General features: G+C 43.8%; 2 protein-coding genes across 7 annotated transcripts in view; both read left to right on the top strand.

Moving 5' to 3' along the window:
- The first annotated feature begins 519 nt into the window (after nucleotides 1–519).
- Nucleotides 520–17,176, top strand: LOC110507511 (tubulin-specific chaperone cofactor E-like protein). Of its 3 annotated transcripts, none has more exons than XM_021587547.3 (10): nucleotides 520–988; nucleotides 7,106–7,224; nucleotides 8,168–8,232; nucleotides 11,169–11,342; nucleotides 11,532–11,671; nucleotides 11,867–12,048; nucleotides 12,329–12,585; nucleotides 12,745–12,871; nucleotides 13,637–13,753; nucleotides 14,017–17,176. In XM_021587547.3, exons 2-10 carry the CDS (start codon nucleotides 7,220–7,222, stop codon nucleotides 14,399–14,401), a joined length of 1,452 nt encoding a protein of 483 aa, XP_021443222.1. In that variant the 5' UTR covers nucleotides 520–988; nucleotides 7,106–7,219; the 3' UTR covers nucleotides 14,402–17,176. The 3 variants fall into 3 exon arrangements, with proteins under 3 accessions (XP_021443222.1, XP_021443223.1, XP_021443221.1); XM_021587548.3 differs by having other exon boundaries at nucleotides 912–988; nucleotides 11,105–11,342; XM_021587546.3 differs by having other exon boundaries at nucleotides 912–988; nucleotides 11,109–11,342.
- An 811-nt stretch (nucleotides 17,177–17,987) lies between these two features.
- Nucleotides 17,988–23,603, top strand: part of usp2a (ubiquitin specific peptidase 2a) — a 40,828-nt gene continuing 35,212 nt past the window's right edge. For 2 of the 4 annotated variants that reach the window (XM_021587541.3, XM_090224444.1), the window contains exons 1-2: nucleotides 17,988–18,460; nucleotides 20,508–20,625. The gene's annotated coding sequence lies outside the window, so the exon portion shown is untranslated. Of the gene's footprint in view, nucleotides 18,461–19,518; nucleotides 19,628–20,507; nucleotides 20,626–23,603 lie in introns of those variants that run through there. The other 2 variants (XM_021587540.3, XM_021587542.3) reach the window with 1 other exon arrangement.

The following is a 23,603-nucleotide window of genomic DNA, read 5'->3' on the forward strand; positions in this document are numbered from 1 at the left end:
TTCTTTACATAAATCCGAGACACTCCATTTAGTACAATATGCTACGTTTCACATGGGGTGTAGTAATTTGTGGATTTGTTACAAATTACAATTCGTATGATATGTTACGATTTTGCTAAAGTAAAAAATGTTACGAATTTGCAAAACCTACAATATGTTACGAATAGTTAGGGTTAGGGGAATGGTTAGCTAACATGCTAAGTAGGTGTAAAGTAGCTAAAAAGTATTAAACAGTTGAAAAGTTGGTAAAATTTGAACATGCACCCTTTGGGTTGCTAGACGTTTGCGTTATACATCCACCCCGACCAACCATCCTCCTTTCAATTTTTACCTTAAGTAGCCATCTGCCTTATTTACAGTATCAAAACTAATATACTAATTTGAGTGCCGCGAATATACATTTACTATGTTACGTCTAGTATGAAACTAGGCTGGGATGTTCAGTACAGATGGCGCCAGTACAGTGACAGTAGAGACAGCGCCTCTTCGGATTGAACCAAAACAACAAGCTTCTCTACCAGGAGAGTGGGGTGCAGGACAGGGCAAGAAGGTGATTGCCAGTCAGGGGAATTTCAGTGACACTTGTCATGAACAAGTGAATGTCCTAGCTTTTTCCCAGTCAATGTCATCAAACTTAATTCATAATTTGTATTTGTATGCAACAGCAAGAAGAGAAGGAAGTGTATCTCTGAACACATTTTAGCAGAGATAGATGCAACATATTTCGTCAGCAAACTGATTGTCAAGCCTTTCCATCATTACCAGTGTTAAATCTAGTCAGCTATAGTAGCATTACCTATGACTCAAAATGGGTTATTATTACCAATTATGTATTCAAAGACATGTAGTATACTGTTCAAAGCTGCGCATCCACGATCTACGGAAAATATCCAGACGTTTCATGAAGCCACGTCATTTCCGGGATGAGAGGGGGGGCAATGACAGCTGGATCAACAACAAGACATTTACACAGAGTAGGTCAATAAAGGTGAGTTTGGAAATGCGAAAATATTACATGCATGTCTATTGCTTTTGGATTATATCTAGCTAATGCAATCGTATTATGACAATAGTATTTGTGCCATGTTGATGCATTGTCTTTACATTGGGTCATTCAATGATGCTGAGTGTGGAGTCTGGACCAGTCTGACCATTCGTAGAGGAGAAGATGCAATGTAACGTTTTGGTTAGCTGATCTAGTTTGCTAATCGTACTAGTGTAATCGTAATAAATTGTCAGTTTGCAAAACACTGATCCTGCAGATAACTAGCAGGTGAAAGCTACAGTCAAATTGTACAGAATGATTATGTATAACGTTTATGAAATAATGTTGTAATCATCCTCGACGTTTATCCTAGCTATAAAATACGTTTCACGCTTGACATCTTTATTTTCTAACGTAGCGTTGTCCGTTCACGGTTCTTGTTTCGTGTTCTTTTTCGTGCTCGAGTCCATCTGCACGTAATTGTCCCTGGTATGATTGGCATATTATTAGCTAGCTCTCTGCAGTACTCATTATGTACATTTGCTGTACTGTAGTACTAGCTAGTATATAAAATACTTAATTTGAGCAAAAAATTAGCTAGATAGCTATTCTCACAGAATGAGTGACAGGTATTTGGCACGGATTGCACAAACATAATGTTTGGCTTGACAATGACAGAAATGTAATTGGCAATAGCACAAACAGATCTGAGACCAGACTAACTATTCTCACAACCTATCTTATGCCCATAGCTTTTTAACAGAGGTTCAGATTTGTAATTCGGTCCTTCTATTCCCTCTATTCTGAAGCTAACAGCACCATATTATGGACAGTTAATGTGCCACTTGATATTCATCAGAGCCAAGCTATTCATAAAACATGATCAAATGTCAGTGACATCACCTAGGCCAGGTTTCCCAACTGGTGGCCCGCTTGTCATTTTATTTGGCCCCTTAATTTTTCTATGCAAAATGTCCAACAAATGTTTTCAATGTTGGACATAAAAGACTGAAAGTACCAGCAAATCAGCCCAGAGTGATTTTAATTTTGTAAATATGTTCCAAAGTATTGCCACGCATAATAGAGAGATACAGCATGTGATTGTATGCAAGGTTTGAAACGATTATGTTTTAGTTGTGATGCACTTAGGCGTGCGTAGTGGCTGCGGAGTCAGGTGCAGGAGGCAGAAGGTACAGAACAATGCTTTAATCTCCGGCACAGAGAAAATAGTACACGCCAATACAGGGCGCACATAAACGACCGGCCCAAAACCAGGACCTAACCAGTCCGGAGAAAAACAAAACTGAAACGCACTACCACACACAAACACAGAGGGAAAAATAAGCCCGCACAAAGAGCAGGCGGGCCTTACCGGCTTAAATAGCCCAACTAAAAACCTAAACAAGAAACAGGTGTAACCAGGTGTAAGACAAAACCAACAGAAAAGGGATGTAAACTGGCTAACATAGTGCTTCAGCACAAAGTAGTACCTGATAATAACATACAGTATGCCTACAACTGAGTAACAAGCATTCTAACTGGCAGCTAGTAGACCGGTGACGACGACCGCCGAGCGCCGCCCGAACAGGATAAGGAGCCACCTTCGGTGGGGGTCATGACAGGACCCCCCCCTCTAACAGAAACCTACCCACCTCCTGGTTCACTCTCTCCACCTGCCCATTACTCTCGGGGTGATAACAGGAGGTCAAGCTGACCGAGACCCCCCAGACGCTCCATAAACGCCCTCCACACTCGGGATGTGAACTGGGGACCCCGATCAGAGACGATGTCCTCCAGCACCTCGTAGTGCCGGAAGACGTGGGTAAATAGGGCCTCCGCAGTCTGTAGGGCCGTAGGGAGACCGGGCAACGGGAGGAGACTGCAGGACTTAGAAAACCGATCCACAACAACCAGGATCGTAGTGTTCCCCTGAGACGGGGGAAGATCGGTAAGGAAGTCCACTGACAGGTGAGACCATGGTCGTTGTGGAATGGGGAGGGGCTGTAACTTCCCTCTAGGCATGTGCCTAGGAGCCTTACTCTGAGCGCACACCGAACAGGAAGAGACATAGAACCTCACGTCCCTAACTAAGGTGGGCCACCAGTACTTCCCCCTAAGACCCCGCGCTGTCCTCGCCACACCAGGATGACCCGAAGAGGGTAGTGTGTGAGCCCACCGAATCAATTGATCACGAACACCAAGCGGCACGTACTTACGACCTGTAGGACACTGTGGAGGCGCAGGTTCCAACCGTAATGCCGGCTCAATGTCCGTGTCCACCTCCCATACCACCAGTGCCACCAGTTTAGAAGCTGGAAGGATGGGAGTAGGATCGATGGGCCGATCCTCCGTGTCATAGAGACGGGACAGCGCGTCGGCCTTCGTGTTCAGGGAACCTGGTCTGTACGAGATCGTAAACCTAAATCTGGTGAAAAACATAGCCCACCTTGCCTGACGCGGATTCAGTCTCCTCGCTGACCGATATTCTCCAGATTACGGTGGTCAGTCCAGATGAGGAAAGGGTGCTTAGCCCCCTCAAGCCAGTGTCTCCACACCTTCAGGGCCTTTACCACAGCTAACAACTCAGGGTCCCCCACATCATAGTTTCGCTCCGCCGGACCGAGCTTCTTCGAAAAGAAAGCGCAGGGGCGGAGCTTCGGTGGTGTACCCAAGCGCTGTGATAGCACGGCTCCAACCCCAGCCTCGGATGCGTCCACTTCCAGTATGAACGCTTAAGTGTGGTCCGGGTGTGCCAACACGGGAGCATCAGTGAACAGCGCCTTCAACCGACTGAAGGCTCTGCCCGCCTCTGCCGACCACCATAAACGCGCCGGCCCCCACTTCAGCAGTGAGGTAATGGGAGCCGCCACCTGGCCAAAACCCCGGATAAACCTCCTGTAGTAATTGGCAAACCCTAAAAACCGCTGCACCTCCTTTACCGTGGTTGGAGTCGGCCAATTACGCACGGCCTTAACGCGGTCACACTCCATCACCACCCCCGAGGTGGAAATGCGATAACCCAGGAAGGAGACGGCTCGTTTGGAGAACACACACTTCTCAGCCTTAACGTATAGGTCATGCTCCAGCAGTCGACCAAGCACCTTGCTCACCAGAGACACACGCGCGGCGCGTGTGGTGGAATTGATCAGGATATCATCAATATATACCACCACACCCTGCCCGTGCAGGTCCCTGAGAATCTCGTCTACAATGGATTGAAAGACGGCTGGAGCATTCTTTAACCCATATGTCATGACAAGGTACTCATAATGGCCAGATGTGGTACTAAACGCGGTTTTCCACTCACCTCCCTCCCGAATGCGCACCAGATTCACCAGCTTCTGAGGTCCAGTTTTGTGAAAAAACGTGCTCCTTGAAATGATTCCACCGCCGTAGTGATGAGAGGTAGCAGATAACTAAACCCCACTGGGATGGAATTGAGACCTCGATAATCAATGCACGGATGCAGACCGCCCTCCTTTTTTCACAAAAAAGAAACTCGAGGAGACGGGGGACGTGGAGGGCCGAATGTTCCCCTGTCCCAGAGATTCCGTGACATAGGTCTCCATAGCCAACGTCTCCTCCTGTGACAACGGGTACACGTGACTCCTGGGAAGCACAGCGTTTACCTGGAGGTTTATCGCACGATCCCCCTGTCGATGAGGTGGTAATTTGGAAGAAGGCGATAGCCACAGTAGGCGATAGCCAAATCAGCATACTCAGAGGGAATGCGCACAGTGGAAACCTGGTCTGGACTCTCCACCGACGTGGCACCGATGGAAACTCCCATACACCTACCTGAACACTCCTCTGACCACCCCTGGAGAGCCCCCTGTTTCCACGAAATCCTGGGATTGTGACTGGCCAGCCAGGGAACCCCCAGCACCACTGGAAACGCAGGTGAATCGATAAGGAACAGACTAATCCACTCCCTATGATCCCCCTGCGTTACCATGTCCAGTGGAACCGTGGCCTCCCTGGCCAGCCCTGACCCTAACGGTCGGCTATCTAAGGAGTGCATGGGGAAGGGTGGATCTATCGGCACCAGCGGAATCCCCAGCTTACGGGCGAGTCCGCGATCCATAAAGTTCCCAGCTGCGCCTGAATCGACTAGCGCCTTATGCGCGAGAAGGGAGAAAATGGAGAAGGGAGAAAATTTAAGAAAAAAAATAATACAAACATGTGACCAACAGGGGGCTCTGGGTGAGTTTGATGCTGACTCACCTGGGGTGACCGAGAAGTGTTCTGCCTGCCCTCTCGACTCCCAGACAGGCTCCTCCAGCACCGGTCGGAAGTGTGTCCTTTCCGACCACAGCTAGTGCAGGAGGAGCCTCCTCCTCCGGTACCCCTCGATGCGGCCCCCCCTAACTCCAGGTATGGGAGCGGGAGGGCCAGGAGGTGGAACTGACAGGACCCTTTCTGAACGCCCGCGGGCAGCTAGCAGATTGTCCAGCCGGATTGACATGTTTATGAGTTCGTCGAGGGAGAGAGTGGCGTCCCGACAAGCTAGCTCCCTGCGGACGTCCTCCCGGAGACTGCACCGGTAGTGGTCCATCAGGGCCCTGTCATTCCACCCGGCCCCAGCGGCCAAGGTCCGGAACTCCAACGCGAGGTCCTGCGCGCTCCTCGTCTCCTGCCTAAGGTGGAATAGCCGCTCACCCGCCGCTCGGCCCTCCGGAGGGTGGTTGAACACGGCCCGGAAACGGCAGGTGAACTCTGGATAGTGATCCCTCGCCGAGTCTGGACCATTCCAAACAGCGTTGGCCCACTCCAGGGCTCGGCCCGTCGGGCAGGAGACGAGGACGTTCACACTCTCCTCGCCCGAGGGAGTCTGCCTCATGGTAGCCAGGTACAACTTGAGCTGGAGTAAAAAACCCTGGCACCCAGCTGCCGCCCATCGTACTCCCTCGGGGGCGCAAGACGTAGTGCCGCCAGAGGAGTGGGTTGAGGTGAGGTGGGGAGACCACTCCTCTCCCATCGGTCCATTCGCTCCATCATCTGCTCCATCGCCGACCCAATTTGATGGAGGATGGACGTATGATGGAGGACGCGCTCCTCCATCGATGGAAGGGGGGTGGCCGCTGCTCCTGCTGACTCCATTCGATGGTGCGGGCTTCTGTGACGCACTTAGGCGTAGTGGGTGCGGAGTCATGCGCAGAAGGTACAGAACAATGCTTTAAATCTCCGGCACAGAGAAAATAGTACACACCAATACAGGGCGCACATAAACGACCGGCCCAAAACCAGGACCTAACCAGTCCGGAGAAAAAGAAACAGGTGTAACCAATAAGACAAAACCAATAGAATAGGGAAAAGGGACCACCGCGCGAACAGGAAGAGGAGCCACCTTCGGTGGGAGTCGTGACATTAGTCAAATATTATATCTGTTTGGGATTGTTTCTGTCATTTTGCAGTCTACAAATTATTTGTAATGATGTTCCGGTCCCCTGACCATCTGCCCAATAATAAATCGGCCCGCGGCAGAGTCTAGTTGATGATCCCTGAACTAGGCTATAGCCTACTCAAACTAATATAGTTAGTAAGCCTAGGCCAGTTTACCATCTGAATTCCTTTTCATGCAGATATTTATTTGACCTGCTCCTCAAAGTTATGCTTTAACAAGTCAACAATGCATATATATTTATGTAGATTTCTTTAATGTCATTTGAATATCATGCCTAACTGCATATGGTGTCACGCCCTGACCTTAGTATTATTTGTTTTCTTTATTGTTTTGGTTCGGTCAGGGTGTGACATGGGTGATGTATGTGTTTTTGTACTGTCTAGGGGTTTTGTAGGTTTATGGGGTCATTTACTATCTAGGTGTTTATGTATGTCTATGGTTGCCTAGATTGGTTCTCAATTAGAGTCAGCTGTTTTTCGTTGTCTCTAATTGGGAACCATATTTGGCAGCCATCTTCTTTTGGTATTCGTGGGTTATTGTCTATGTCTATGTGATGTTTGCACTCAGTTTTGATAGCAGCCACGGTCGTCTTGTTATTTTGTTTGTTTAGTGTACTTCGTGTTTTTTCGTCTTTCATAAAAAAATATGTATTCACATCACGCTGCGCTTTGGTCTCCTCACTACAACAATTGTGACATAGTTTGTTTTGATTTCAGTGTCTACTCTCACGTGGTGCCTGCGTGTCCCTCCTGTTCACCTAGCAGCCCTTCACTGGAGAGAAGTCTGAAGGAGGAGGGCTCAGCCTCTCTTCCCCTGCCCAGCCAGCCACTATGGAGTAAGCATTGAGACTGATAGAGATATCATCTTTATAAATGTCCCATTATGGCGTCTGTGTGCGCACAGGCAGCGCCATCACAGAGATCAAGGAGCCAGATGTTTCATCAGCTGTATCAATCAAATATGGGTGAGGACAGGAAGCCCAGTGGTTGGCAGTGGGAGAGCATGGACCGAGATGGAACCGGGCCGACATTCTGCTGATTTTCTCATTGAAGAAAAGCCCAATCTCAATACAGTTTATAGTTCAACTAGAATCTGTTGTGAACAGAGTGCACTAAGCTTTGTAGACTTGACCCTTTGATTTAAAAAAAAAAATGGCATTGTTTACAAGGAGTGCAATGGCAAATTGAGTTATTGCACACTGTTCAAAGGAGGTGTTCCCTAATGGAAATATGCAAATACATGATTGAATGCGTCAATAGGATCTCTCTAGCGCGTGTTTGACTCTGCCCACCTCCTTGCTTATTCTGCCCACTATGCTTAATTTGCTCCCATTGGAAATTTGATTTTGGGTTAGTTATAAATATCTTTGGTTCCACTGAGGCATCTCTATTTTGAAGTAGTCCATTTTGGCAAAAAAAAAACTGAAAAGGTGTATACTGCCACCTAGAGTGTGTTTTGAATGAACAGGTGTAAGTCCAAGGTTTAGCAATTTACTGCCGCCTACTGTTATGGAATGTTTGCTCACAAGTATAATCCCAATGACCTGGATACAATCATGTGATCCTTCCTTAACCCATATGAAGTCCCACCCAGTTGACTACTTTAAAATGGTGTAAGCACTCAATGGCACTGTCCATGCCAAAACAGGTTTATCCATCTAGAGTCAAACTATGGGAGTAAGAGAGATGTGTACTTCCTTTTATACTAATTTTGCTTGCAAGTCCGTCCCACCAGCACATGACTTGTCCTTAATTCCAAAAACTGTGTTCCTCTGACAGGCCTTCTCTGCAGAAACCCACAATGAGCTGTGATAGTGGACCGGTGGAGAGGAACATTGCTGGAGGTAAGACACTTAGCCTACAGAGCACACTTGTTCCTGTATAGTCATTGTACTTTATACTAACTATTGTTTTCCTCACACTCATGTATGTTAAGGACATAATTTAAAATCATGTTATTATTAGGCTATTGACTAATAACGTGTCAGTTTTGTACAATGATAAGTATATTATGGATACTGTAATCTATCATTTCCTTTTATGGTTGTTGTAATATAACAGATCTATAGGAAAATTCCACTGTTTAAGAACACATCATCATAGGGAATATTTCTATAGCATTTAATTTCCGTTCTCTTGTACTTATCAACATGACACTGTGGAACATAAACCATTTTACACGCAGTGACGACCATAAACACTTAGAAACGATGAGTATACAACAGGAGTTGAAATAAATAAGCAAAAGTGGAAAAGTGTTTACTGTGACCTACACCTGCCCGGTGAAGTACTTTAATTTGATACTATAACTTTCATCTCAGTAAAACCTCAACATTATTTATGTAGCCAGCAGCAGATGATGGTTTATCTAGGGCAACCTGAGAGGCGTTCAAAAATGTGTTTTTGTTTTTTTTCACTGTTGAATATCGTTATTTTTGTCTTTTTTGTTGTCGAAATTTCACCACTTGACAACCTCATTCATCATCTCCAGCACCACCCCATTATCAACATATTTGAAAATGACATTTTTTATGTTTTGTAGTCAAACACTACTAACATTTGCCTGCTCATAGTTGTTTAAAATCACATGATGCACACCAGATGATGTCATCAGTGTTTCCGGATTATGTCAAACTTTGCCTGCTCAGTTGGTTAAACATGAAATATTATGGCCAAAGAGCAGAAGTCTATCCACTTTTTCAATTAATACATTTTTGGTCTCGAGTACATAAAAAGAGAATCACCGGGAGAGGCCTACCCTTTCCTCAGGCGTTCAGAGGGCTTTAAAGTTTAAATGGCAAAGTCTCACTGCGTTTTACTGATAAGGACTTTAGGACAGACGACTCCCTCCGTCACTCCCTTCTTTAGTATTATCACTGAGGCTCCTTTTCCCTCTTAAAGGGAAATACATATTGAAATACCAATAATTATGCTCTGTCTGTTTTGTGTCCAAGGCATTTATATCAAGCAGCATCAACTGACTGACCATGTAAAATAGTAACCGTTTTAAAAAAGAAATACAAATCGAACCTTTATTTAACTAGGCAAGTCGGTTAAGAACAAATTCTTATTTACAATGACGACCTACAGGGATACAGTGGGTTAACTGCCTTGTTCAAGGCCAGAATGACAGATTTTTACCTTGTCAACTCAGGGATTCTATCCAGCAACCTTTCGGTTACTGGCCCAACACTCTAACCACTAGGCTACCTGCCACCCCATAATCTAGTTGATCTAATCTGTTAACATGCCTGATTGAAATACTGTAGCTGAAAATGGAATGTCTCGTATGTGACTAGCATACTTTTCAATGAAGACTGGTATGTATTGTAAAGTGCATTCGGAAAGTATAGAAACCGTTATTCTTCAATGTATTATATCATTTTTTTTCGTCATCAATCTACACACAATACCCCATAATGACAAAGCGAAAACAGGTTTTTAGAAATGTTTGCAAATGTTTAAATGTAAAAAACAGAAATACCTTATATTACATAAGTATTCAGACCCTTTGCTACGGGACTTGAAATTGAGCTCCGGTGCATCCTGTTTCCATTGATCATCCTTGAGATGTTTCTACAACTTGATTGGAGTCCACCTGTGGTAAATTCAATTGATTGAACATGATTTGGAAAGGCACACACCTGTCTATATAAGGTCCCACAGCTGACAGTGCATGTCAGAACAAAAACCAAGCCATGAGGTCGAAGGAATTGTCCGTAGTGCTCCGATACAGGATTGTGTCGAGTGGCCAGACGGAAGCCACTCCTCAGTAAAAGGCACATGACAGCCCACTTGGAGTTTGGCACCTAACTCTCAGACCATGAGAAACAAGATTCTCGGGCCTGATGAAACCAAGATTGAACTATTTGGCCTGAATGCCAAGTGTCACATTTGGAGGAAACCTTGCACCATTCCTACGGTGAAGCATGGTGGTGGCATCATCATGCTGTGGGGATGTTTTTCAGTGGTAGGGACTGGGAGACTAGTCAGGATCGAGGGAAAGATGAACAGAGAAAAGTACAGAGAGATCCTTAATGAAAACCTGCTCCAGAGCACTCAGGACCTCAGACTGGGGTGAAGGTTCACCTTCCAACAGGACAACGACCCTAAGCACAAAGCCAAGACAGTGCATGGGTGGCTTCTGAACAAGTCTTTGAATGTCCTTGAGTGGCCCCGCCAGAGCCCGGACTTGAACCAGATCGAAAATCTCTGGAGATACCTGAATATAGCTGTGCCGCGATGCTCCCCATCCAACCTGACAGAGATTGAGAGGATCTGCAGAGACGAATGGGAGAAACTCCCCAAATACAGGTGTGCCAAGCTTGTAGTATGATACCCAAGAAGACTCGAGGCTGTAATCACTGCCAAAGGTGCTTCAACAAAGTACTCAATAAAGGGTCTAACTACTTATGTAAATGTGATATTTCAGTTTTGAATTTTTAATATAATACAATGTCTAAACTTGTTTTTGCTTTGTCATTATGGGGTATTGTGTGTATATTGATGAAAAACAACAATTCAATTCATTTTAGAATAAGGCTATAACGTAACAAAATGTGGAAAAAGTCAAGGGGTCTGAATACTTTCCGAATGCACTGTATGACCATAACTGTTTAGAAGGGGAAACGGGTCAGGCTAATGTCAGTGATGGCCAAGCCCCTCCGAGGGATTGGATGTGGGCGTGAAGGTGAATGACTTCCACTATTGTCTCAGCCAGCTGACCCTGCCAAGCTAACCTCTATGAGTGTTTGGCTCTTTTACCACTTCGGCGACCCAGCCGACCCAGAGGGGATGTGGGACAGTGGGGCCGTGGATCCACCCGAGGAGGAGGGCCGCACCTTCATGCAGGTTCTCAGCGAGAAGTACAGCCCGGAGAACTTCCCGTATCGCCGAGGGCCCGGCATGGGCGTGGTGGTAGTGCCAACTCTCCCACAAGGCTCACCCATGAAAGGTGAGGTCTTCGATATGATCCATCCACAGTTTTACCCATTTGAACCCTGTTTTAAAAATGCCATTGGCATCCCTGAGTAGGTTCCTTCCTCTTCAGCAGCTCAGTTAGGATGATGATGAGGATTTTAATGATTGAGCGGTGGTATAGATAGGCCTGGTTTCCTCAAGTTATTCTGCTCTCTCTCTCCAGATCGTTTGAACCTTCCCAGTGTGCTCGTCCTGGCTGGCTGTGGAATCAGCCATGCGGGAGAGCAGAGAGAGATCGCAGCCTTCTGTGCCCACGTGATGGAGCTCGACTTGTCCCACAACAAGTTCCAGGACTGGCATGAGGTGGGTAGGCTCAACTAGGGTACTCTGCCAAGATGGGAAACATTGAGTACAAGAATTGGGTACATTTCATAGTAACTTTGTACAAGAATTCCTCTACCAGTATGCAATCTCACCCATATCCTTGTAGCTATTTACATGTATGCATGAATCATTATATTGAGGATGTCACACTAAGTTTGAAGCCACTCCTTTCAGATCAGTAAGATTGTGTCAAACATCCCCAACCTGGACTTCCTCAACCTGAGCTCCAACCCGCTAAGTGAGGTTGTCTTGGAGCCTAGCGGTGCTAAGGCCTTTGCCCGAGTCCGACGCCTGGTCCTCAACAACACTCAAGTATCCTGGAACACGGTGCTCGTACTAACACGGGAGATGCCTGAGTAAGTTAAACCTTGATGCTACACTGCTATTGAACACCTTTTTTAAAAAATCAGTCAACTTCTGATTGTTCACTTCTCAAGAGAGAGAAATGTGTTTTCCCAAGCCAGTGAGAGGGATTTTGTGTCCTTCTCGAGTATTGTGGATTGGAGAGAGTAGTGAGTGGTCATCTGTTATGAGGTCCAGGTTTCAGGCAGCTAACAGTACATTACAGTAGAAGCATTAAGAAAAGTTAATGGTCTCTATACTGAGCCTTGTGTTGCTCCCTGCCCTGCCCGCCAGGCTGGAAGAGCTGTTCCTGTGCCTTAATGAGTACACCACCGTGTCAGCCTCTACTGTGCCCTGCCCCACACTGCGCCTACTGCACATCACTGACAACAACCTGCAGGACTGGGCCGAGGTGCGCAAGATTGGCCCCATGTTCCCCGGCTTGGAAACTCTGGTCATGTCCAACTGCAACCTGAGTTCCATTCAGGACTCAGAAGAAATGCTGCGACGCCTCTTCCCCAACCTACGCAGCATCAATCTGCACAACTCAGGTATCAACCAGAGCCTTCACTGGAAACTGTCCTTGGACTCCTTTCAGTTCTTGTCAGAGCCGGGGCACAAATGTAAAGATCATTCTGTTTGACTGTTTATGGAAATGTGTTTAATAAGGTGTGGGTGTGTGGTCACCTATGCGTCTCTGTGTGTGCCAGCTCTTAACCGATGGGAGGACATAGAGAAGCTGAACCAGTTTCCTAAACTGGAAGATGTGAGGCTGCAGGGGATTCCCTTACTGCAGACCTATACCAACACGGAGCGTCGGAGCCTCATGGTATCACAGTAAGTTTCTCTGGGAGCTACTGGGTGAGTGAGGCAACCACACAGACCTCAACACACAAATAGTGGAAAGATCTAGTTTTTATCTGAGTACGGTTACATGCACACAATAATGTGAGAATTGTGGAATGTCAGATGAATATAATAGTTTGAATAATAATGTTTACATGCTTTGCTGGAGATAACAATTTCCCTAACAACCCTGTTTCCATGGACACATCTGAAATCAGGCTGCCTGATGGGACTCTGATAAGTGCAGAACATCGGCAATCGAAATAAACATTCTACCACAGCAACCATGTTGTTTTTGGGAAGCAATTCTCATCCGAAGGTCGGACATGTACATTTTGTATGTGAAAACTACTTCTAAGACAGATACGTTAATTTGTTCCGAACTCACCTCACTCGCTCTGATGCGGGAGACTCACTCTGCTGGTGCTGGCATGTGTGCAGATCAAAGACACCGCTGGGAACGCCACTTAAGTTGTTTATATGTCCTAATAATTAGAAAGATTATTCAGAAAAACAGGTGTATTTATCGGTGTATGCTTACTTCAATTTTGTCCTTGAGCCAATAATGCTAAACAGAGTAAGGTGTTTACATTACTATTGCCTACTGCCATAATCAGTTTAATATCAAATTATTCCTCTGCATGTAAACGTACTCACTGTGACATTGCGTTAACACACACACACACACACACACACAATACTGCAACAGTGCCATATATCTCTAGATAGTGAAAAGCTCACCCTTTATCCTCGCAGCCTGCCCTCTGTATCTTCGCTCAATGGCAGTGTGGTGACGGATGGGGAGAGAGAGGACTCCGAGAGGTTCTTCATCCGTTACCATGTCGACTACCCAGAGGAGGAGCTACCTTACAGGTATACCACACTATGCTACTCCTTTAACTGATCCAATGAGACTGCATATATCCATTCAATAGAATTTGGCACGTACTTTACTGGCTTAATTGTAGTATCAGTTGCCTATTAAAATGTGCACATTCAAAATAAAATGTTCATGTTCGTTAAAAATAATGACTGTAACCTCACCTAACCGTAATGTTAAATAACTTAGTCTAGATGACTGTGGTATATTTAGTATGATTGTGTGTTGCTAAACCCGTCTATACCTGCCGTTCTAGGTACCACTGTCTGGTGACCAAATACGGGAAGCTGGAACCCTTGGCTGAGATCGACCTTCGACCCCGCTGCCACGCCAAGGTGGAGGTGCACTGCGAGGACAAGGTGGCGGAGGTGAGTATCCGCCTGGACCAGACTGTGGCCGAGCTGAAGAAACAGCTGAGGACAGTCGTGCAGCTGTCGGCCAATCAGATGCGTCTTTACTACATCGACAAGGAGTGTGTCTTTGGGCCGGAGGAGATGAAGTACCACACCAGAGCCCTCCACTCCTACAGTATCCAGGACGGAGACGAACTCCTGGTGGTGCCTAAAGCTGGCCGGGGGACTACCACCACTGCCAAACCACTATCAAACCTTAACTCCAAAACCTTAACTCCCCCGCCATAGAAATATAATTACTAGAACGGTCCACCTATCATGGCACATTGATTTGAAGGGGGCGCAGTTCTAGTAATTATATTTCTATGCTCATACCCTTCCCCATCCTAATCTTGTCTGAAGAGTTCCCTGCACCCCTCCTTTCGCCCGTCCTATGTTCTACATTCAGTGTGGGACACACTATCAGGAATAACAGTGACTCTGACTCTGATTCTGACTGGCTTTGTTGTGTTTCACCTCACTGCACCACACATGCACACACACACCAACTAATCACAACAAATTTGTCTTGTATGCTGCCCTCTAAAGGTGTGCATATTCTGTGTGACTGAGTCCCCTCTTCGTATTGGTGTAGCACCTCTGCCCTTGACTCCTAAAAAGTATTATCTTCAGGGGAGGAGCACAGGAGATATTGCAGAGTACAACTAGTGTATCTTTTATCTTTAAAACAATCAATCTCCCCTTTGCATACCCTGTGGTATGCAGAGGATGTTGATTAAAGGATATGGTATACTGCTGTGCCACAGACTCTGTTTTGAGTGTACTAGGGTGACTGTACTGTAGCTAATGGAAGTCTTCATTGCGCTGTGTCATTCCACTTCCTCACAAGACCGAGCCATCGTTTTTGATGGGTTATTCTAAGTTAGGTTTAGTTATTCTAAGTAGTGTTCAGTGAGATGAGTATTTTTGGAAGATACGTCTTATTCAAACTCAAATCACCTTGAGTTTTCAAATTGTCTTTCTTTGGCCAGTTGTACCGTAGTGTTTTTAGGCTATTGATGCCTCTGGCTGAAAAAATTGATGTACCATATAGTGCTGCATGACAATGTCCTTTGCGAAGTATGTTTTTATGTAGTGTGTGTTCAGTTTTTTTGCATTCGTGTGGATCCTTCCACTGTCGGGGACCGTCAGTACACGGTAGATCTAGGTTACGTTTGAACACCTATTGACACGTTTGCTTCTGTGCCAGAGCCACAGTATTTTAGGTCTATTGCAGACAAGAGGCTTTGTGTGTTCACCAAAGATTTGTATGAACTCTTGTGTGCTATTCATTGCATTGTTGACGCATTTTCCTTGCGTGTAGAGGCTCATGCTTGGTGTTATTTTTGTCATCGCGGGGGGCGAAGGTCACTAGGTCAGTAGCTGGGACAGTAGAACTAAGGCATTGCTTGGTACTTCACAGCTGAGGGGCACCGCCACTTTAAATCCCAATTTCCACGCTGCTTGTTTCCCTGGAATTTACAGAATTTGTCAGCTTTATGTCATTGTCTGATTTGGAAGACAGTAAAGTATTGGAAGATGCACTTAGCAGAGTTAGACCTCTCAAAAGATTGAACGTTAGACCATAGCAATATATCTTATACAGCTTGTTGTATTTATTTTGCCATTGCATAGTAATATGCAGTAAGGGTCCATTAGGCCTGATCTTTTTATGTGGCCTAGACCGCTTCCCTTGGTTAGTGAACCCATGCTTTAATGGAGTCAGCATGCACTGGCAGGCACACTTAATGCACGAATGTTACGACTGAGAGGGACACTGTGTAAAGGGATAAAGATGTAATCAAATATAAAGGAATAAAACATTCATTTGAATCTGGAGTCGTGGCTCCATGTACATTTAGATAATGCCATAGGCCTAGATGTAATGGTTTCTGAAGTATCGTTTTAGTGTAGGCAGTAGGCACCACTGCTTAGTGTGATAATTGAGAGTGGCACAGTACAGTAATTTAAAGGAAAATTGAATCAGCTATTGGCTAATGGCACGTGACAGTCATCTGAGCCTGTAACCATTGCTTCCTGGACGTGCAGTTCTTACTGCAATGTTTTTGTTTCACTTTCATCAGCTTAAACATTGCACATTTGAAGGATTCTGAATCAAGTTATCAACTTATATCTGCTAGAGTTTGACATGTTTGAAGTGCAAAAATGTGTAATACATTTTGATGGATTATTTTTGTGTGATGAGCTTTCCCTAGTAGTGTCAGCACACACTGAATTGGTGCACTAGTTACGTTCAGGATCGGTATGTTTTAGTGTGAAGGACCTGTCTTTGATCTATTCCATGTCACCACCTCACTCTTGTCTGGCTTTAATAGCCAATGCTTTAGAATTCATTCATGTGTTATTTGCTCCGGAGTAGTAAATATATTTATCATTGTTGTGGGTCAGTGCCTATCCTGAACTGCAAATTATTTATAAAGCCATTATGCAGGTCCACAATAATCAGGGACAGTACATATATCTCCTGCTGTTGTGTTGTAGGTATGAGACCTTCTGCTTATTCAACCTAACCCAGTGTATTCTCATCGTTGTGTAAAATGTGGGAAGAAGAAAGGAATACTTAACGTAATGTACCACTTACTGTTTTATTGAAGGGAATGGGTTTACGTGTGGCAAAATAATCGGAACATTTCAGCCATTACAGGCTAGGTAAACTGGGGCAGCTAGCTACATCGAAATTAGCGTGATGCTAAACACCTGATATGTGTGTTCCATGAGTTCAACCAGTATAGAGACTGTTTTCTGATTGTCTGCCTCCTGGATGTAACAGTGCTGTACAAATGTGCTTACTACAGTACATGCAAATGTTTAGAAAAGGTATATCTGTGTGGCATAAATATAAGTGTGGAACATGGATCATTCAATGATGGCTTTATGAGTTTACATGATCGAATGCAACTTGAATGGTAAATGAGCAGACGGATGTAAGTCCTCTGAACTCCATATTACTTACCTGTGTAGAGAAAGATGCATACAAGAATAAACAGTAGTGTTCTTTCTACAGTGCAGCATTCAATTATTCTACTGTTACTTTGATTGTGAGATGTTGGAAGACATAGACAAGATCAATGCTGTCATTGCTATCAGCCTCTGTTTTGTAAGGCTGGCTTATTATGAAGTTGTCTGTGGTATTGTTTCCAGTCCCAGTTATTTTATTTCCCATTGCATTGGTGGAAGTTACAAAACAACTGGCCCCATTTCAGCACAAATACGCTGCAACACTATAAATCCAAATCAATGTGGCACATTTTTTTTTAGGGCATGGGACTTATAGAGGTGCTGCTATAATACTGTTAAAGATTATGCTGGCTTCTAAACCATTATTTTCATAAGAGGCAGGGCAGGTGATAAAACATTCAATGACACAGATTGTAGATTTATGATTTGTATTATGTGAATTATATGTGTCCCCCTGCTGAATGACAAAAAAAAGACAATTGGTCGCTGCAGTGTGAGTAGCTAGAATGCAAAATAACTAAATTATTCTCATCAGCTTTGGTAGCTGTGAAACAAACTAAAGGAATTGTAACCAAGGGACACACATGCACCATTTAATTTAACTCATTGGCTCTTGCATTAAACATGTATTAAATATTGTATGGTGTTGGGTGTGTGAATTATGTGGTATTACTGAATTCCAAATCAAACATTTTGAAGTGTCAACCACTATCCTTAGCCATGACATATATGAAAATGTCTGCGTGGTTATGTGACCAGATGGATTTTGGAAAAGCTTTGTTGTGACGTAACAGGCACTCATTATGACACAACACTGCCCTCTTCCGGAATTGTCATTTTTCTAACTTGATTATTTTCAAGCGACGAGTCTAGAACTCAACGGGACGCAAGGGGAGTTGTGATAAATATACAATTGTTTGCAACCAGTTGTGTGAGCAATGTCAGATCATATGTGAATGTGAGTGTGTGGATCTGAATCAGTGTGGGGGGTCTGCTTGCTGTTTACGTCCGTCACTAAGGTGAAAGTGTGGGAGGCGGTCCTCTGGTTTTACGTTCGTGGACAAGAATAAACCAATCAACGGCAGCTATTTGTTGAACCAACGTCACAGTTAAAGAGAAACGGCCGTTACTTGGTCAGCTAAAAAACTATTGAAACGCAAAGGCAGTGATGGCGAAAAGTATCTAGCTATTTTAATCTGTCAAATGTTATCGGTTCAGCATACCGATATTCAAAACTGTGGTCTAACGACGCCGATAGACTAGCTAGAAGCCACTTTGGGGACGCTCTGCCAGCGGGACTGACAGTAGACGGGATGATCTCGGACTGGGGTGAGTGAATAATGCAGTGGTCAGTAGCTGCAGGCAAACCTTGATCAGTTGCTTTGATGCCGCTCGGATAGTTTATCTAAAATGTGTATGCTTCATATGTGTATGCTTCATCTCTTAATATGAATGCATCTAAGCTAAAAAACCGGTGGTCTTGAGTCACATTCAGGTGCTTAGCTATAAAAAACAAAAAACTCTGCCCCCCCCCCCCCCTTTTTAATACACGGCCGCGCTCTGACTAGTTCGCGTGCACGCTCTGCTAACAAGTTAGCCTAGCTAGCCAACTTGCCTGCCATGGGAGTGGTGCGAGGTTCCAACCAACTGCTGCAGTATATCATTTTGGGGAGCTGCTAGCTCCTAGTGTATTAACCGTTAGTCCTTCATCCACTGCAAATGCACAACCATGAATCGAGATCATTCATGAATTGCTATAGAAGCTTAAAACAACTTCTGGCTGACTTTGTAGTTCGGTGTCATAGAGGCTTGCTCTCATTGAATTTGGCGCTGACAGTAGCTGGCTGTAATGTCACTGCTTCCTCGCCCCCGTACACCCACTCCCATCCCTGCACTCGAAGTAGCTGTCAGCTCAGGGTTTCAGTTTTCATCACTTTCAACTATCCATTATGTGATATGCATTTCAAACCAGACTATGTAATATTGCAGGTGAACTACCCCCATTTTAAAAATAGGCCTAACACAAATTATGACAAAAGCTGCCTGTTTGTATCCAAATGGTGTCATACACCCATTATAATATAAGTATAATTTATATTTTTAATATAAAACTAGCCATGGTTAGTAGATATAAACGATATTTTCATTAGTCTTTTTCTACTTTTGGATGACATTTATGGGGACATTTCACTGACTACCATTCCTTGTAGGTTTACAATGAAAACACCTTTAGATAACAGAGAGAGAGCACATCCCAGTGGTTGCTGCTGGCCTACATTGCATGGCCTATTCATGGCCTATAAAAAAAAAAACTTGACGTGAGTGTTGAGTGACCTGTGGAGGTCATAGGCAACTGCTATATTTACCATCTCTGTAACTTGATCTCTGGCATTCTGGATCGCTGTGCTCATACAATCCCTCCCTGGCTCCTTTCACTCAGAGGCTACAGCCTCCTATACAGCACCCTACTCTGGCTGTCCGCTTGATACGCCACTGGTGAGCCTCTCCACCAATTGACACATTGTTTCCCTTTTACAAGGGGTACCTTTCTGTTATTTTAACTGACAATCATTGTGTGTGGTGTTGGTTGTTTGAAGCCTAGGCTTACTTACTTTTTTTTGTCTTCATTTTGCTTATCCATATTTTGTTTTGTTAAAGAGACAAGGTATAACGTTTCTCAGAAAATCATCTTGAGACCTATTTATTCATTGGTAATTGTCTGTTGGCTGTGCTAGGCCTATTCGTTGAACTTCATTGGTTGTGCCAGGGTTGTGGGGACGCAGGTCTGTTGGTATGGTGTGTTTGGACCATATTGGGACGCAAGTGCTGGATTATTAAGATACTCAACAAGTACAGTATTTCCGAAACAGATAATTTTTTTGTGGATTTGACAACAAGCACTGAAGAATAGTCTACAGTCGTTATGCTTTTTACATTTTTTTTTATAGATGAACCTAAAATACTGACAACTTGCTGACTGGAGACCTGTAGTGAATGATCACTTGGACCTATTTCTGTGCCTGTCAATTGATGCAGTTGATGAGGAGGCATGAGGTGTAGCCTAGGCTACTGTAGGCTACCGGTAGATTGTTTTGTTATGGGATGTTTTGCTCCTCCCATAAAGCGGTGTTGTTTTAATGCAATTCCTTGAATTCTGTGTAATTTGAAGAGGAATAATTGGACATGATCAAACCAGTAATGTTAGAAAATGTATGTTCTAATGGCTCAACATCGATCTGCTAGCCTCATGGCAGTGGTATCCAACAAAGTCCATGTTAGCGAGACTGCAAATCCATTACCGTAGTCATTTTTTTTGCCCGGGTAATATCCGCATGGCTGTGTGTCTGTCATTTGATGTGTCTCTGTCTCCCCACAGGTCTGATCAGTGAGAGGTCCCTGTGACTGTGAATGGGTCTGTGAAATACATTAGGATGAGCGGGCTCCACTCCATCGCTGCCTGCGTGGACTGAGAGACACCGCCCTATACACAGCAGGTGATCATAACTGAATAAACACACGTGCACACGCGCGCACGCACAGCGTGCATCTCACAAACACGATGAGAGGCAAGCACTTTCTCAAGGACTGATGGTACTTTGGGAGTGAAAAACATGTTCAAAGATATGCAGTGGCTCCGACTCTCACACAGACACGAGGCTTAAACGGGCAATCAGCAGTTGCTACATCCATTTGTGGACTTCTAAATGAACGATATGTACCCATTGATTCTTGAAGAATATAACTTAGAAATGCCTCACGAGGTCAGCTCAACTGTCGTGCCCCATCAGGACCCAAAATATAAGCTTGTTTTGTAAACAAAGTAAATGTAAACAAACCGTTTATACTGCAGCCTCAAAACACGGTTAAAACTATATTTGAGAGTGTTTTTTGAGAGTGGTTACATCCAACCCCACTTCTCAGCTTTTTGACGAAACAGGGGCGAGGAAGACGCTTTGTTATTGTTTCTACTGCTGATTGCCTCTTTTTAAAAAAAGAGACACAACGTTTGATTTGACCCTTTTCCTATAAGTATTCAGTACAGAACAACATTTCACACAGTGGCACAGAGCACGGATTGATGGTGTTTAAAATAGTAATGATGTCTAATTGAGCTAATCTTTAGGACAGCGAATAAGGAACGAAGTCACTTACAGCAGACATTGGGAGCGTCAATCACGCACACATTCTGCCCTTTCTGAGGTTACTTTGAGCTAGTGCTCTCATCTGAGTTACGAAACAGAAGAAAGGGGTTGTTGTTAATTGTGCTATAACTGAGTAGGCCTATCTCTCAGCTGACCGGATGATATCAGAGTCTAATTCTTAGTGTATGGTAGACTGTAAAAAAAAAAGCTCATTTAACCAATTGCATAATCAGCGTTATTCGGTGAGTTGGGTGCACTTCAGAAGGACAAGAAATTGAGCTAATGTGTGAACGTTTGTTCACTCAACAAACTTTGCTCACGGGAGCTGAATATCTAAAAAAAAAAAATGTGTTGAGGCGAATTACAAATTCATGTTTGCCTTTGGAAGGTATGTTGTTTCAGCTAGATTATATGCCCAAATGTTTAGCAAACTCACAAGCCTATTGTCGCTGGTTTCCTAACGATTGTACGTTGAATCAACAAACTCAGCTTGAAGTGAGCTGAATTTGAACAAGCTTGTTGAGTAAAATTACAAATGTACGTTTGCTCAAAACCACGTCCGTCATTGTCATATTTCCCATCATGCTCTATTGCGGGTTGATTTTAAGAGTTATTTATTTCAATACCTGTATTTTTGTGTCTACATTGATTGGTTTAGTAATCTTATGCAACACAAACATAAATAACATACATTTTTATAAACTTATCCAATCTGTTAGGAATTTGACTTTTTTGTTACTGTTCGAGTTTATATGATTTAGGGAGTCTCAATAATCAGTTTACCCTACCCTGGCAGTCATTCTCAATGCAGGTTGCGGGCGATTAAAAGCTTCAATAATAATGTGACATGTGGCATGTAAAACAGAAGTTCCAGACCACTGCATTAAGTTGCCACTGGGCAAACATGGGTTGAAGCAATGTTGTTTCAATGTAATTGGTCAATGTATTGTGACATGGAATCAACATAGAAAATACATTGGATATGAACATTTTTGAATAACTACTGTACTGTTTTCATCTCATTTCAACCAGCGTTGTAAACATTGATATTAGGGTAAAACTTACATTTAAATATATTGACTTAACCTGACTAACCGGTTGTTGCATCAATATAATTTCAACGTAATTATCAGAACTATGTATACATTGAAATTGTGTTGAAAATTTCACATAGAAACCTAAAATATATTTTTCATCCTTGTATTCAATATATAGTACACTGAGTGTACAAAACATTAAGAACACCTTCCTAATATTGAGTTGCAATGGACCCGACAAGGTGTTGAAAGCGATCCACAGGATTGCTCGCCCATGTTAACTCCAATGTTTCCCACAGTTGTGTCAAGATGGTTAGATGTCCTTTGGGTAGTGGACCATTATTGATACACACTGGAAACTGTTGAGTGTGAAACACCCAGCAGCGTTGCAGTTCTTGACACAAACTGATGCGTCTGGTACCTACTACCATACCCCGTTCAAAGGCACTTAAATCTTTTGTCTTTTCCATTCACACTCGGAATGGCACAGATACACAGTCGATGTCTCAAGGCTTGAAAATCCTTCTTTAACCTGTCTCCTCCCCTTCAGCTACACAGATTGAAGTGGATTTAACAATTGACATCAATAAAGGATCATAGCTTTCACCTGGTCAGTCTATTTCATGGAAAGAGCAGGTGTTCATACTGTTTTGTACGCTCAGTGTATATTGGGTGGTTGAGATTATGTTGAATTTTAGATTAGATTAGACATATTTTATTTTACCTTGTTTCAATGTTGATAGTCAAATGGTATGTTTGAATCAACTAAATTATCAAATGAAGACTTACATTGAAATAAAATGTAAAGACACAGTCCAACGATTTCTTCCTGAACAGGGACTCCTACTGGTATATGAGGGGTATTGCACTTCAGTGTGAACTTGTTCACCATCCAGATGCCGACCTCTATGTACCCTGCTTGGCTTTTGGAATAAGCGGCGCTATTGTCAGCTGAGCTATGACGTCAACACAATTATACATTGATCAGCTTCCATACTCATTTGCATTGACTACCTAAATAGCGTTGAAAGTAACTAACTTTTCTTACATGTGACCTTTATTTAACTAGGCAAGTCAGTTAAGCACTAATTCTTACACAAGCTGTATGTGAAAGTAAATTTGGGGTGAGGTTGGGTTGATGTAGGCTACATTAACATCTGATCTGCCCAACAAAGGACACCATGATTTCAACATGTAGCTAGGTACTTTCATTCATCCATGGCTGATTGGATCTTTGGAAGTTTAGAACTAGTTACCATTAGCCCTATAAATAGGATACCAAATGTATGATAT

This window comes from Oncorhynchus mykiss, chromosome 27 (genome assembly GCF_057628025.1).
Source record: "Oncorhynchus mykiss isolate SJ-2025 chromosome 27, ASM5762802v1, whole genome shotgun sequence".
NCBI lineage: Eukaryota > Metazoa > Chordata > Actinopteri > Salmoniformes > Salmonidae > Oncorhynchus > Oncorhynchus mykiss.